The sequence below is a fragment of the Rattus norvegicus genome, chromosome 3 (assembly GCF_036323735.1).
Source record: "Rattus norvegicus strain BN/NHsdMcwi chromosome 3, GRCr8, whole genome shotgun sequence".
Taxonomy (NCBI): domain Eukaryota; kingdom Metazoa; phylum Chordata; class Mammalia; order Rodentia; family Muridae; genus Rattus; species Rattus norvegicus.
In genome coordinates, this window is record NC_086021.1 from 11,577,351 (window position 1) to 11,594,080 (window position 16,730).

At 43.5% G+C, this 16,730-nt stretch overlaps 1 protein-coding gene across 1 annotated transcript; it reads left to right on the forward strand.

The window, feature by feature from the left end:
* Window positions 1-6,090: 6,090 nt before the first annotated feature.
* Window positions 6,091-8,349, forward strand: LOC134486255 (Y-linked testis-specific protein 1-like). The gene is made up of 2 exons (XM_063285174.1): window positions 6,091-6,243; window positions 7,283-8,349. Exon 2 carries the CDS (start codon window positions 7,449-7,451, stop codon window positions 8,151-8,153), a length of 705 nt encoding a protein of 234 aa, XP_063141244.1. The 5' UTR covers window positions 6,091-6,243; window positions 7,283-7,448; the 3' UTR covers window positions 8,154-8,349.
* The last annotated feature ends 8,381 nt before the right edge of the window (window positions 8,350-16,730 follow it).

The window sequence follows — 16,730 nt, forward strand, 5'->3', positions numbered from 1 at the left end:
GAGACAAGTTGAGTATAAACACTGTCATTAAAAAGTGTTTAAACAGTGAATAATTTTTTTTTAAATTTTTGTCTGTGGTACCAGGTTCAGTGTTCTGCACAAATTCTAAAACACGGAAATTTCTTTTTTTTTTTTTAAATCGCCAAACAGAATGGACCTTATATTTTTCTATCTAGGTCTAATCGAGACGTAAAAATAAAATTCTTTGCTTTAAAAAAAAAAACTAATTGTGTTTCATTGGCTTTTTTTTTGTTAATTTCTTATTTTTAGTGTTTTGTGTTTTGGAGGTCATTTTAACAATTATTTTTTCATTGAATTAATTATTTTCTTATTTTCCAGTGTAGATAAAAATTTATGTTGCTGGTCTTTGTTTCTAATGTAAGAATTAGTGTTGTAAATAAAGTTTCCTCTCAGCACCGTCATAGTTATGTCTCACACATTTCGATAGTATGTTTCCTATCTTCTTCTTTTTTTCTTACTGTTACATAGTTTCATTATTTCTTGACATCTGTATTACTTGTGAATGTGTGATTTAATGTTTCTGGACTGGGAGACTCCTGTTGTCTCTATTGAAGACGTCTATTTTAGTTTTGTTGTATTAACAGAACACATCCGAGGGGCTGCAGATGCAGCTCAGTGGACAGAGTGCTCACTTGGCTCTCACACAGCTCTGGGCTCGACCTACAGAACCTCATCAGCCTGGTGTGCTGGTACATGCACATAGTCTCATTACCAGGAGGAGAACCAGGAGTTCAAAATCATCCTCGGGTGTATAGTGTGTTTGAGGCCAGCCTGGGCTACATGAAACCTGTATAAACAAATACGTCCCAAAGGACATCTTTTCTTAGGCATTTGCCACACTTTGTTCTGTGGTTTCTGAGTGTCTGAAAAGTCCAGGGTACTTGAAGGAAAAGAACATCCTTGTGCTACTAGGGACTGTCAGTCAGAGACATTGGCTGGTGACGCCATCTCATCCAAGCTGGTTTTCCGCCTGCTTCTGTTGCTGATGGGCTGATGCCTGTCCACAGCTTTACTCATGATCGCCCTGCTTCCTTTTAGCTGTACCCATTCTTGTTTCCTGCTGAGGCTGTGATGGAGTTAGTTACACAAAGAATTGGGGTCTCCTTCCAGCCCACTGATTCCCTCAACAATAAGTTCTTTCTCTGTAGAAATAGTTTCTCTGTTGCCTACATTATCAGAAATAAATAGAACATTCTTCTCTGTTTTATTTGGACACTGGGTTTCATTATGTAGGTAGGGCTGGCCTGAAGCTCACTGTATAAACCAGGTAGTCCTTAAACTCACAGAGATCAGCTTGCTTCTGAGTGCTGGGATTAAAGGGGCATACCTGGCTCCTTCTTTTTTTAATTTTTTTTTTTAAATTTATCTCTATGGGGTGTGTGTGTGTGTGTTTGTGTGTGTGTGTGTGTTTGTGTGTGTGTTTATGTGAGTGGGTGTGTGTGTGTCTGTGTTTGTGTTTGTGTGTGTGTATGGGTATGTGTGTGTATGTGTTTGTGTGTGTGTGTATGTGTGTGTGTGTATGTGTGTGTGTTTATGTGAGTGGGTGTGTGTGTGTTTGTGTTTGTGTGTGTATGTGTGTGTGTATGTGAGTGTGTGTGTGATTGTCTGTGTATGTGTGTGTGTATGTGAGTGGGTGTATGTGTGTGTTTGTGTTTGTGTGTGTGTATGTGTGTGTGTATGTGAGTGTGTGTGTGTTTGTGTGTGTGTATGTGAGTATGTGTGTGTTTGTGTGTGTTTGTGTGTGTATGTGTGTGTATGTTAGTGGGTGTGTGTGTGTGTGTTTGTGTTTGTGTATGTGTATGTGAGTGTGTGTGTTTTGATCAAAGAGTCCATCAGATCCTCTGAACCCCGATCCTCTGCAAGAGTATCCAGTGTTCCTAAGCAGTGAGCCGTCTCCCCAGCCCCTTCAGCTGCTCTAATCACCACTTCATTGTTCATCTTGCCCAGATGTCTTTAATTCCTACTCTTAGTGTTCTTTTTAATTCAGTGAGTTTTTATTCGATTTTCTCTTGTTTCTTCTATTACCTCACCAAGATTTTGTGTATCCTTTTGTTTTGGAAGTTTCTCATTGACGACGCTTGAATCCTGGATTTAAAATCCTTGCTGACGATTCTGACAAGGGTTTTCTCTTGGTGCCACCACCAGGGAACTGGTTTTCCTCCTCTGCTTTTTATTTAGGGGGATTGTCATGGTATGACGTGATTTCCATTTTTACATTTTGTCTAAGATGTCAGCAGTCCTGACACTGTGGGTGCAGTGGCTGTTTATCCTTCATAAACTTATGGTGGTGTTTTGGTTTTTCTGGATTTGCCTGATTGAATAAAAGATATTGTACCTCCAGTACATACCGACAGGCATATTTTAGAGGGGTCAGGAGGAGTGGTTCTCAACCTTCCTAACCTACCATTTTAATACAACTCCACCAACTGTAAAATTATTTCATTGCTACTTCATAACTTTAATTTTGCTATAGTTATGAATTGTGATGTAAATGTCTGACGCACAGGATATATGATATGTGACTCCTGTGCAAGGGCCATTTGAGCTCCCAAAGGGGTCTCAATCCAAGGGTTAAGGACCACTGATCTGGACTTAGTGGGATGCACTTACCGACGTAGATGGGTTGCCCAGTGTTGCCGGGGAGAAGTCTCCATCTCTGGAAGGCAAAGGATCTTCCAAGATCAGGCTTTTTCTGGGTCCCTCTGTAATAATGGACACACTCTTGATGGTTACTGATAAATCAACTGACTCCAGGCAGTTTTCTTTTATATCCTCGAAGATGAGGATTCTAAACAGTGTTCTGCTAGCCAAAAGCAGTGGCTGAAGCTATCCCTGGCGATCTTTCCCTTACCTAATGGCTCCTTGTCCCCACAAGGCCAACAGTAGATGTCTGAGTCCCTCCCAAGCTGCACCTTTCCAACCTACACTCTTTCACTGTGCTGTTTCTTTCACGAAGAGCACACACGCTAACCCTGAACCCACCTTGTCCTCAGTCAGCACTAACCACCTAGTCCTCTCTGCCAGCTTCGCTTTCCCATATGACCCGGCTGCTCACAATTCTGAGGCATGTTCTTGCTTGTATGGACAAACAGAATGTCACCGATTGGCTAGTCTATAATGACGCAGATTCTGTATGATTCTGATTCAGAAGCCTGTAAATCGGAGATGAAGAGACCATTGGCCGAGGAAGGAGTTCTTGTGGGATGTTGTCACCACAGAAGGGATCCAATGGGCTCAGAAGACAAGAGAGGGATCCAAACTCCCTTTCATAATTGAATCTTTTTCTACAATAGCATCATTAATGGATCTTTATTTGTAGGTCGCATCACTCTTGACCTAATCAATTCTTCACAACTACATTCCAACTGGGGATTAATCTTCAGAAAATAACTTTTGGGCAATCACATTCAAACCAGAGATGAGGGTGAATATTTGGATATCTATAGTGGGGGTGGGCATTATTCTTCCCACGTAGTGTACCCGTAAGATCTCTAACTACCTCCTTCCCCACGGGAGCCTCACTGAATGACGTGAATTCCGGGTGATTGATGAGGTACAGACATCAAAGCTCATTGCCATATCCTGTCACCAGTATCAAGCTCGAAACAGCAAGAGCCACCTGTGGGAAGGAAAATATGAATAAACTTTACGGTATCTCTAAACTATAAACCCCCAATTTAATCAAAACATTGTTTTAGACTCAGTTTTCTTATATCGATGTTCTTTAAATGTAGAAGTCAGTGGGCTTGCTGGTGACTCCTTGTACAGGTTTATACTGTACATTAGCCATCTTCATCCTCACAACTCACATCCATTTCCACCTGCACACACACACACACACGCACACACACACACTCACACACACACACAAGCACACACCCTGCTGCTCCCCTTCCTCTTCCTAAATGCCCCCTTTCACTTAATATCCCTTATTAAAATCTAAATTCCGCAATCGTCTGTTTGAGTCTGGCTTGTTTCACTTAACATATTGTATTTTACACTCCCATCCGTTTTCTGAGAACAAAACACTTTGCTCTTACACACAGATGAGAATCACATCAATGTATATAACATTTTTAAGCCATTCATCCAGTGATCAACAGCTAAGGGTATTCCAATGGCTTGTCGATTGCACACAGTTTGGCAAACAGAATGGATGTGCAGGGTCCTGGTTAGTTTTTATTATCAGTTTGACTCAACATGGGAAGAAAGAGCTTCATCTGAGGAATTGCCTCCATCAGATTGTCCTTTGGCTAAATCCGTAAGGAATTTTTTTTTTGATGGTTGATGTGGAAGGGTCTAGCCCACTATGGGGAGTGTCGTCCCCTATGAAGGTGGCCCTGGGTTGTATGAGAAGGAGAGAAATCTGAGTAGGTCATGGACAGCAATCCAGTACCCAGCATTTCTAAGTTGTCTCTGCTTCCTTTCCTGCCTCTAGAGTCCTGCCTGAGTTCCTACCCCAAATTCGCTCAGTAACATACTAGTAATAGAAGCCTAGAGTGAGACAAATTCTTTCCTCCTCAAGTTGACGGCTATGATGAGATTGTTCTTCTTCTTGCCTACTTGTTCTTCACTTTTTTGAACGTTGTCTCTCTTTATTGTTCTTAGAAAGATGATATTACATGTTTTCTCATGGGCTCTCTGTCTCTCTCTGTGTTTCTCTCTGTCTCTGTCTGTTCTTCTCTCTGTATTTGTGTGTTTGTGTGTGTATATGTGTATGTTTGTGTGTGTTTCTGTGTGCATGTGTGTGTGTTTGTGTGTGTATGTATGTGTGTGTTTGGGTGTTTGGGTATGTATGAGTTTTTCTGTGTGTATGTACCTGTGTGAGTGTGTGTGTGTGCCTGTGTGTGTGTGTGTGTTTGTGTGTGTGTGTGTGTGTGTGTGTGTCTGCTTTCCAGGCTTAAAAAAATCCCCAAGGCTGTAAATCTCAGCAGGTGCCTAGAGAAGGAAGCTGAAGGGGAGAAATGGGGGAAAAATATTGAGGTCAGCCACATAGTGGACCAACAGTCACATAATGGCAGAGGAGTCATAAGAGCAGAGAGAGAGTAAAACTCAAAGAGTGAAGGAAAATGTGGTTAAAACTAAGATAGAAGGGAGAAAAAGAAGATGGTGCACTTAGAAACGTGGTCAGATTTTAAAAAGCTGCCATAAGTTGTTAAGCTCTAAGTACATATAAAAAATTATAATGTTAAAGTGGAAGGGAATTACTGGGAAGAGGGAAGGGAGGGTCAGAGTGTGGTGGGGACAGGGGAGGGTTCTGAAAAGCATCCTTTTGAAGATCTGAAGAACTATGTGACACAAACAATTAAAGTGCCCTCTAATTTACAGGTAAATTCCATCCTTACCTTCATCCAGTATTCTGTCTACCCATATTTCAAAAATAAAATTACCTCATCTATTTCATCCTGTTTTTCTGCATTTGATCTAATGAATTCCGTGTATCCAGAAGTGCTGGTAAATTTTAAAGACATTTAATATATGACTGGTCGATATCGGGTTTGTCATCAGTTTATCCCGAATTTGGAAGCAGGTCCATGAGCTAATTTTTCCTCACTCTTTGCAAAGAATCCATTAATGCATGATTGCCATTGACTTCAATACAAGGTATTTAATCCTGTCAAATTCCAGCTTTGTGTGAATAAAAATGTCCGTCCTATAATTGTGGGTTTTGATAAAGCTAATTTTGGTGTGCTATCCAGTGGGCTGCCTCGGAGAGAGAGCCGAGCAATATTTCTGATACGGAGAATGGCTTAAAGATAACCAAAGGAACGATAGGAGCTGGGAAAATAACCACCAAGGATGTTGGTGAATCAGAAACCAAAGACTTTTTCAGAAAAAAAAATGCATGAAATGAGCTACATGGACAGACTGTTACTCCAGTCATCAGAATATTTGGGTGGGGACTTTACTTTGGGCCTCCAGGAGGCTACATGAGATGCTAAAACCTAGATGCTGGAAGTTTCTAAGCGTAACTAGGGAAGAAACTGGCCTGAGAGGGCTTCTATGACGTAAGCAGAGCCTGGATGATGTCACAGAGCACTGGGCGGAGGTTGCGCTTCTCTTCCACTTGGGGGTGCTTGACTCCTTGAAGGTGGGTTCACTATCTTCGCAGCGAGGTGTGAAATCCAGTTCAGCTCCTGAACCCCACAATTGTTCAACAGCCTTTTGGTGCCTGACCGGTTTCCGAAAACAGAATCTGGCCGACTAGGACATTTTCTTTCGGTAAATACATTTATGAAGATTACGGGGACCCTTGTAGCCCAGAAAGCTAAAAGTTTTCCCTAGTACAGCGAGTAACCGTAAGTTCTGATGTCTTCCACGTTTGAGAGCTCGGCGGATGGTCTAGGCTAGTCAGTCTAAGAGTTTATTATCCTTTGCTAACAATATCTAATTCATAATCTTACTAAAATGCCAAAGCTCCTCTCTGTGCCTGTGCATTTCAGGAAATAATATTTCTTTTTTGTTGTTGCTTTTTTTTTTTTTTTCGGAGCTGAGGACCGAACCCAGGGCCTTGTGCTTGCTAGATAACTGCTCTACCACTGAGTTAAATTCCAACCCCAGGAGATATTATTTCTAAATGTCTGTTGTTGCCTACACAAAAGACTCTTGTTGTGGTCGAAGATGCAACAGCTTCGCGGAATAAACCTGGGGCTGGGTCAGGATGCACAGTCCAGAAAGCCAATGGACTGGTGTGCTGTGTCTCTGGGCAGACACTTGTGGATGTTGCCACATAGTTCATAGTTAGAGGGTAGAAGAGGGGTGTGGCCACCCTTCTGGCTCCTTTGTTATCCTTTCTCTATTCTGCTTGCTTAAAGTGGGGACAGGGATACTTAATCCCACACTGACCTCGACATTCAAGGAGAGGTTCCTCAGCAGAGGCAAAGTGCCTCGGGCTGAAGAAATGTGTCTGAATATGTTATTCTGAGCTGTAGTGAACCATTAGTTCATTTCCCTTTGAACTTTAGATTTTGATTTTTGAGGCAGGGTTTTTCTGTGGGTAGCTTTGGCTATCCTGGAACTAACTCTGTAGACCAGGCTGACCTTGATCTCAAAGAGGTCTGCCTCCCTCTGCCTCTTGAGTGCTGGAATTAAAGGTGTGCTCCACCACTGCCCAGCCCTCCTATGAACTTCTGATTATGACAGAATTAGATTCAGATGCTCAACCCTGTCTACCATTGCCTTCCTCACCTGCTCCAAAGTTCTCTTAGACAAGAGCCTTGGTCCAGCTCCCTCCTTCACCCCACCCCCATTGTTCTTGCAGGCACTCACATGACAGAGGCAACAGCATTGTGTTTGGTTTAAGCAGGCGAGCTCGTCAAACCCAGGCCACGGGCAAGTATGAAGCCTGAACACAGAACAATAGCCACAAGACAGTGGACCAGGATGCCGTGTCCTAACACACGAGGTCTACAGCCAAGAAGAAGAGGATGTCTCTTAGGAGGATAAGCACACCATCCTTCCAGAAGCGGAGGAGGAGGAGGCCGTCTCCCCAGGCCCTGGGGAATATTGTGGGCTGCAGAATTTCTCACGGATTGAAGGAAGGTGGTGAGCCCGTCACCCAATGGAAGGCCATCATTCTAGATCAACTGCCAATAAATCCCTCTCTCTATCTGGTAAAGTATGATGGAATTGAGTGTGTCTACAGGCTGGAACTTCACAGCCATGAGAGGATTTTAAAGCTTAAGGTCTTGCCTCACAAAGTAGTGTTTCCTCAAGTGAAAGACGCCCATCTCGCAAGGGTCATGGTTGGCCGAGCTGTGGAGCATAAATTTGAGGGCAAACATGGCTCTAAGGGCAACTGGAGGGGGGTGGTCCTATCCCAGGTGCCGACCATGAAGGGCAGGTTTTACATCACCTACGAGAAAGATCCAGTCCTATACATCTACCAGCTCCTGGATGATTACACAGAAGGTAACCTCCGTATCATTCCAGAGACTCCTCCAGCAGAGGTGAAGTCAGACATTGACAGCGACATCTTAACAGGTCATTGTGTGCAGTTCACCAGAAGTGACGGGTCCAAACAGATCGGCAAAGTCATTTACAAAGTTCTAGCCAAGCCTTCCATGTACTTCATTAAGTTTGATATTGACGTCCACATCTACATTTATAATCTGGTAGAAAACATCCGTTAAGGTGAAATTCACAAAGTGTGTGGGACGTACATGGGTAATTTATAGGATTGGGGGGAAAATGTTTGTTTTTCTGTGTCAGATACACAAGGGCCTTTGACAACCCCAGTATCTTTTCCAGTGGAATTTGTTTTTGCTCTAAAAATTAAAATGTGCGACGTGACGTGTTGTGTGTGAACACTTTGGTGGAGGAGACGGACTGTGGTGGATGGACAATCGAGAGGAAGCCGGAAAAGTGAAGGCTGTAAACAGTAAGTCTAATGTCACATAGACTAAAACAAACAGGACTGAGCTGGTCTGGTCTTTAGGGAGAGAAAAGAACTGGAGATGAGGCTTAGAGGAGCAGGGATGGCACGGGGGGAAAAAAGATGGATGTTTAGGAACAGTGGAGAGGGGCCAGATATAGATAGAGTCTCTGAGGTGAAGTTTGAGGGAGAAACAGACTGTTGGGGAAAGAGGGGCAGGGAACAGGGAGGTGATCTTGGAACTCAAGGGGAAACCCAATAAACTGATCCAAGCAGACTCAGAATCAGAGAAGGTCGGGGATTGTTTGACTAACGAAACCTAATGAAACCTGTTTCTCATCTGTAGATGTATTATTTTTAATTATGTGGGTGGGGGCAGGGCATGAACACAGGAGACCACAGAGACAAGAATAGTCAGGTCCCCTGGAGCTGGAATAAAAGGTAGTTGGGAGCCATTGGACAAGAGCTCAAAGAACAAATCCATGTCCTCTTTCAAAGCAGACGAGCCCTTGATCCATTGCTTATCTCTCCAGGCCCCTAAAGTCATCTTTTTAAATATATCCAACCTTCACATGCAGAGAAGAGACCAGGATGAGGGTAAGAAAGAATAAGTTGATGGTGATGTGGAAGAAAGACTAAAGAACACATGAGGGAGTAGAGGACACTGAGGGACGCAGGAATTCCAAAATGGAGTTCTCAAAATGTGAAGCAGGAGACCAGGAAGAAGAGAAAGCATCTAGAATGAGTTGAACTTGGGCCGCATCCATATTGGTCTCTTTGTTTCCTTAAAGAACAGCCAACCATCACTACAGAAGGTGGATGTGAGGTGGAGGCTTCCCCGGAGGACATTTTGACAAGGATAACTCAAGAGTAGTGAATGCCAAACTGAGTTTATATCTATCGATTCCTGAAAGAATCAAAAAATCCATTATTTTGTATGATCAGTAGAAAGTAATTTAAAAGAGAAGATGAGGATGCTGTGAGCTTCTGTCAGGTGTTACGTGGATCCTGTGTTTAGCTTCCCTGAGCGCTGTTTGCCTCCGTCGCATCCTGTAATATTTTTTGAGGTCTCTGCTCAATGCCCCTAGATGATCACAAGAGCTCCTGCACTGGCTTGTCTTGCCTGGCTCTCCTTCGACTGGATGGCTTCCTACACACCTTTGGGCCCTGTTACCCAACTAGCCGCAGGAATTTTCCCGTATTTTACTCACATGTAAGCTTATCCTCAGAAAACTCCTGATGGTGCCTCCAGTGCAGAGGTGCTGAGCTCTTCCCTATGCCATTTGCCGTGACTTTAAAATGCTTTGTGGCTCCTGACCATGTAACTCTCTCCTCCTGAGAAGCCCCTGTGCACTCCATGGAGTATCCCTGAGCCACATCTACACTCCAAGAGTTTCTCTGGTGGCAACCTTATCTTGGACTCATTCATTGCTGTTTCTTCTCTCAAGAATAAGTTTCTCACTGCAGGACTTGAAAATACTTTCTATTGTTGATTAATTCTGCTATTTGGGAGTTTTTATACTGGCTGGTTGTCTGACGGTTTCATTGCTGCGAAAAGACACCATGACCAAGACAACTTTAAGGGACAATATTTTTTGGGGGTTCTTTTTTTTCAGAGCTGGGGACCGAACTCAGGGCCTTGCACTTCCTAGGCAAGCGCTCTACCACTGAGCTAAATCCCCAACCCCAAGGGACAACATTTAATTAGGGCAGGCTTTCAGGTTCAGAAGTTCAGTCTATTTTCATCAAGGCAGGAATCAGGGAAGCGTCTAGGCAGACATGGTGTTGGAGAAGAAGCATATCACCCCCACAGTGATATGCTTCCTCCAACAATGCCACACCTACTCCCACAAGGCCACACCTCCTACTTGTGCCACACTTCCCATGGGACAATCACATTCTAACCACCACCCTGATTTTATGCCAACTGGACACAAGCTAGAGTCATCAGAGAAGAGGGCGCCTCAGTTGAGAACATGCGTCCATAAGATCCAGCTGTAGGGCATTTTCTTAGTGATTGGTGGAAGAGGGCCTAGCCCACTGTGAGCGGCACCATTCCTAGGCTGATGGTCCTGGGTTCTATAAGACAGCAAGCTAAGCAAGACATGAGGAGCAAGACAGTAAGCAGTGCCACTCCATAGCCTATGCCTCAGTTCCTGCCTCTAGGATCCTGTCCTGTTTGAGTTCCTGTCCCAACGTCCTTTGGTGATGAGCAGCAATGTAGAAGTGTAAGCTGAATAAACCTTTTCCTCCCTAACTTGCTCTTTGGTCACCGTGTTTCCTTACAACAATAGGAACCCTAAGTAAGACAATTTCTTATAGAAACAGTGTGTCTAGTAGAGCCACAGACGCTTACCTCATAACCACAGTTAGAGACGTATAGACACTTTGTTTTAATTTAAAGGTAAGACTTGCTCATGTACTGACCTGTGACGTTCTAGTTTGCTTCCTTCTCTCCGTGATGAATGCCATGATCAAAACTAACTTGGGGAGGAAAGGGTTATTTGCATTACAGGTTACAGACCATCACTGAGGGAAACCAGAGCAGGAGCTTGAAGTGGTAACAAGGAGCACTGCTTGTTGGCCTGCCCCTTGTCTCAGTCATTGTTCTGTTGCTGTGAAGAGACACCATGGTCAAGGCAACTACTATAATGAAAGCATGTAATTGGAGGATAACTTACAGTTTCAGACTTCTGGTCCATCATCATGGCAGGGAGCATAACACGGGATCAATAGAGAGCTACTGCTCTGTAAGGAGAGAGAGAGAGAGAGAGAGAGAGAGAGAGAGACAGACAGACAGAGAGACAGACAGAGAGAGAGAGACAGACAGAGACAGACAGAGACAGACAGAGACAGACAGAGACAGACAGAGACAGAGAGAGAGTGGAGACAGAGAGAGAGACAGAGAGAGACAGAGAGAGAGTGGAGACAGAGAGAGACAGAGAGACAGAGAGAAAGAGACAGAGAGAGACAGAGACACAGTGAGAGACAGAGAGAGACAGAGAGACAGAGAGACAGAGAGACAGAGACAGAGAGACAGAGAGACAGACTGACAGAGAAAGAGACAGAGAGAGACAGAGGGAGAGACAGAGAGAGAGAGACAGAAACAGAGAGACAGAGAAAGACAGAGAGAGAGACAGAGAGAGAGAGGGAGGGAGGGAGATAGAGGGAGAGAGAGAGAATGAGGGAGGGAGGGAGGGAGGGAGGGAGGGAGAGAGAGAGAGAGAGAGAGAGAGAGAGAGAGAGAGAAACCCTGGGGAAGCATTGGGCTCATGAAAAATCAAACCCCACACTTGTCAACTCCCCCACTTCCTCCAATGAGGCACACCTCTTAATCCTTCTAATCCTTGAAAATACTGTCACTCCCTGTTAACTAAATATTCAAATATATGACTGTGGGAGCGTTTCTTATTCAAACCGGCACTCTCCCCATGGCTTGCTCCATTACTATTTCTTACAGCCTAAAAGGCTATTCTTTTTACACATGACTACTGATGAACTTGCCCACAATGGTGGGCCCTCCCACAACAGTCATTAATCAAGAAAATATTCCATAGACTTACCCAAAGACTAATCTAATGGGGGGAGTTCTTGAATTGTTATCTCTTCTCAGTTGTCTCCAGATTTTCAAGTTGGGGGAAAAAAAGAAAAGAATGACCCAGCACCATAATGATTCTCTTACTCCATGTTACATACCCATCACCAGCAACTCTCTTCTCTCAGTGTATGGACCCACTTCCCTGTATGGCAGAACTGAAGAGTAACTACTGTCACCAACATGAATACACGAGTATATGTGACAAGAAATGAATACATTGTACAGCTCCCAACACCAAGCAACAGCATTTTAGTGTGTGCTGCACTTACTGGGAGACTGTCAATCACTGGCCATTTAATGGGTCGCAGTATACCACAGAACCAAAAAGTCACAACCTAAATATCATCTCCTCTAGAAGGAGACATAGCCCTTTCTCACAACCCATGAATCTATCTGTAGGCGTAAATTTTTTCAAAACCTACTTTATTTAGGGTTCTTAAACCTTCTTGCCCACCAACCAGAGGTAGCAGAGAGAGAAAGTTGATAGGAAAAGGGAGAGAGTTGTGGACCTATTTAGAAGTAATTCTTTGGGGTAACTCCAACACCTTCATGGTGAAGTATGGACCAATAACAAACACAAAACACGAATCAGTAGCAGTGCCTTGACCTGTCAGAAACACAAGGCTCTAACAAACCAACAAGAAGCAGCAAAAGCAGCCAGAAGCAGCCCGAATAGCACAGGTTCTTTTGTGCATTTCTCATTACGGAACGAAGACCAGCAAAGACCATCGAAGGCTTGCAAGGTGTAGCAATGTAAAAATGTCCTCTCCCTCTAAGTGGGATTACATTTATGTTCTCCATAAACATCCTGTCCCCCTTCAAGCGTGTGCTCCAGCTAAATATCACATGCTTTTTCATGTGTCGGCTTCAGCAAAACATCTTCTCCTAACATAGCTTCCAGAAAAACATCCTGTGACACAAGTGAGTTTCCAAAGAAACCAAAATTTTTCCACTTCATCTACCCTTATCTCCCACTCGGCCATGACATCACAAAACGTATAATGGCAGCCTTGCAAGGGTCCTAGGCCTCAGCCTCATCAGCCACTGGAGCTTCTGCAATTGCACTCCGTGAGACTCAGACCCTTTCGTGAGCACAACCTTCAGTTATCCCCGTAAACATTGTGCTCTCTCCATCTTTGCTCTCAGCCAATAGATGTCCAACTTCCAGCCAACTCAGCTGTGACCAGAAAATCCCTCATCAAGAAAGCCAATGAATTTGACTTGATTTTTTTTCCCTGACAGAACGGAGTGTTCTCCCTGCATGGTTACCCTGGTGTCTGAGTCATCTGTAATAAATCCCACAACTATTGAGATCAAAGTCACAGAAACTATGACAAATAGCAAATCACACGACAAGCATCATAGTTGTCCAAGCCGTTTCTGCAGCCTTATTGAAGTATAATTTACATACTTAAAAATCCATTTATTTTAAGTGTGTAATTTAATGATTTTAAAGCAAAATTTATAGCTTCCTTTTTTTAATACTCATTTCCCACTAATTCATAGGACATCAAAGTCTATTAAAAACACAGAAGTGAAGTCAGGAGAAGGACCAGAGCGGGAAGCAGGAGGTTCTTGATTTGCTAAGACGACAGATACATTGGCAGAATCTTCTGTATAAAACCACTTGGGAAACATTGGGTCTTCTCTTAGCATGCAGCCTCCAGACAACGAGTTTAAAGGATTAAGTCATGGGTCCTCCTACATCAAATCCGGTCCTGACCTAGTGTGGTCAGCATCACTTTTGGCCACTTTCATGTTAATCCACTCATCACTCTTACAAGTTGCCAAGCAACTCACATAGTAAACAAACTTATTTTGGTTCATGGTTTCATAGGTGTCGGTCCATGGTCACATGACCATGAAAGGGGCACGATAGAGCTCAACTGCTAACCTCATGGTCATCCAAGAAGCATCAACACAGGAAGAGACCAATGACAAAAAAACGCCCTCCAAGACATGTCCCAAATGACCAAGTCCCTTAATTTCCTATCTCCTAGTTTCCTACCACCTTCATACACATCATCAATAGATGAACTCATTGATTACTACCCACAGGGTCCAATCGCTTTTCATATTCCCACTTTTGAACATTGTACTGAGACAATGTGTATCTTAAACACATAGGGTATGTCCAGAAGGTTGAGTCAGAGGTCTAACCTTCACCTCACACTAGAAACAGCTGAGAAGTTTTCTCAACATCACCTATTTCTTTCTGGGACTGAGCCACACCATGTCTGCATTGCAGCATTTTGTCTGGGGTGAGATACCGTCAGCAGTTTATTGTAAAGACACACCCACCATGTGTGTGCTTGAATGTAAAATGGGACATCTATAAAATAGACACACACGCATATACACAGACTCACAGAGAGAGGTAAAAAGGGAAGGAGTTGAGTCTTAGGAACCCTCAAGGAAGAGGGAGTGGAAATATAAGATACAGATGTCAGCGAGAACCAGAACAAAGCAGTGTCTTCTGTACACGACAGGACCACTATCCCTCAGCCCTAGCTGACAGGAAAGGGAGAGTCAGTTTCCTACAAAGATAGAGCTGGTGATAAGCTGGCCAGGCTCCAGGGGCTTGCCCAAGGCCCATGAATTTATGGGCAGCATAAATGACTTGAGTGGGTTACTACAGAGGGGAGAGAGAGAGCTTGAAGTTGGGAGAAGGGATTAGGTGACGATGGATCTGGGAGGAGTTAGGAAGAGAAGTGAGAAGTAAATTCTATCAATATATAATGTACAAAGTTCTCAAGGAACTAATAAAAGTGGTTTTAAAATACCATATCCGTACTGAACACAAACAAACCATTTTTCTTGTCATCTCCTAAATAACAGCCCCACATGATTTCATTTCATTAAGTACCAAAGTAATTCAGAGATTATTTAAAAGGTAGGAGGGTCTGGGGAGATGGCAGAGGGGTAAAGCCAAGTTTGTGGTCACACATGCAAACACCAGTGCTTGGTATGGGAACAGGAGGATGACCGGGGCTTCCTGACAGTGAGCCTCACCTCAGGTTCAGCAGGGGACACTGTCACAAGGGAATAAAGCAGGTAGTGAAGGATCAGAACATGCTCTACCTTCCCCCAGCCTCTGAACGTACATGTCTCTATGCACACATACACAAACACACACACACACACACACACACACATATATATATAAATATGACTAGAGTATACAAGAGGCTTGCATAGGTTATATCCAAAGGCAGTGTCGTTTTATCCAAGGAACATGAGGACTTTTAGATCATTAGGAGTCCTGGGGCCAACTCTGAGAGGACAGGATATATCTCCTTATTGTGCAAACGAAAACTTTGTTGAGTGTGTGTCAGTGACTCCACATAATTCTCCTCCTCTAGGTTCCTGTGTGTCACAGAGAATTATCTGGAAATATTGAAAAAAATATAAACTAAAGGCTTTGTTGGTGTTTCTAGGCTTGCGTTAAAATCATATTTATCACGTTTTATTAAATGGAAGGGAAATCTTCAGCTCCCAGCAACAATAGACTCAATCATGTTGGCTTCTGTTTTATCCCATTATGAATAGCAATTAATTGCACATCAATAGCTCCCCATGCTTTGAACTAAATCAGGATGAAGTCATATGTTTCCGTAACCCCTATGTGGATAATCAAGTAGAAAGGGGGGAGGTATGATGCCTTTGGCTTATGGGAGAGTGATGGCTTGATTGTAAGCTTGTTATGCAAATAACCCTAATCTCTGAGGAATGAAATGTAACGATAAAATATACTGCCAAATGGGATGGACACTCATTACTCTTCTAAAAGAAAATAAAATCATACTTTAGGATTTTGAATAAGTGTGACCCTCAGAGGTTCAAATACTTGAATGTGATTGGTTTCCAGTTTGTGGATTGTTTAGAAAGGATTGGGAGTTGTGTTTTTGTTAAAAGAGATGTGTCAATGGGAGGTGGGGGCCTTGAGATTTCAAAAGCCCACCAGGCTTCTCTCCCTCTCCTTCTCCCTCTCCCTCTCCCTCTCCCTCTCCCTCTCCCTCTCCCTCTCCCTCTCCCTCTCCCTCTAACTCTCTCTCTCTCTCATTCTCTCCCTCTCTCTCTCTCTCATCTGGGGAGCAGGATATAAGCTCTCAGGATCTACTCCAGCCAGGCCTGCCTGCCTGCCAGCCTCCTGTCATGGTGTCTACCACGATGGTCCATGGACTCACCCTCTGAAACTGTAAGACGGCAATTAAATGTTTCCTGTCATAAATTGATTTGGTCACGGTGTCTCTTCACAGCAATAGAACAGTAACTAAGGCACACATCTTCCTGTCTATTTTTCTAATAATTCTGTATTTATTTCATTAACGTTACCTGTTGTCGGGCTGGAGAGATGGCTCAGTGGTTAAGAACACCCGACTGCTCTTCCAGAGGTCATGAGTTCAAATCCCAGCAACCACATGGTGGCTCACAACCATCTGTAAAGAGATCCGATTCCCTCTTATGGTGTATCTGAAGACAGCTACAGTGTACTTATATATAATAAAATAAATCTTTAAAAATAAAAAAAGTTACCTGTTGTCCATTGAACAGTTTTATGAATAAGTTTCAAGTTCAAAGTCAAATAGTGACAAATAGGAGTGCACTGCTAGGGGGTTTGGCCTTGTTGGAGTGGGTGTGGCCTTGTTGGAGTAGGTGTGTCACTGTGAGTGTGGGCTTTAAGACCCTCACCCTAGCTGCCTGGAATTCAGTCTTCTAGCAGCCTTCAGAGGAAGA

Coding starts and splice junctions, on each gene's coding strand:
- LOC134486255 (XM_063285174.1), top strand. CDS start 7,449: ATGTCTCTTAGGAGGATAAGCACACCATCCTTCCAGAAGCGGAGGAGG.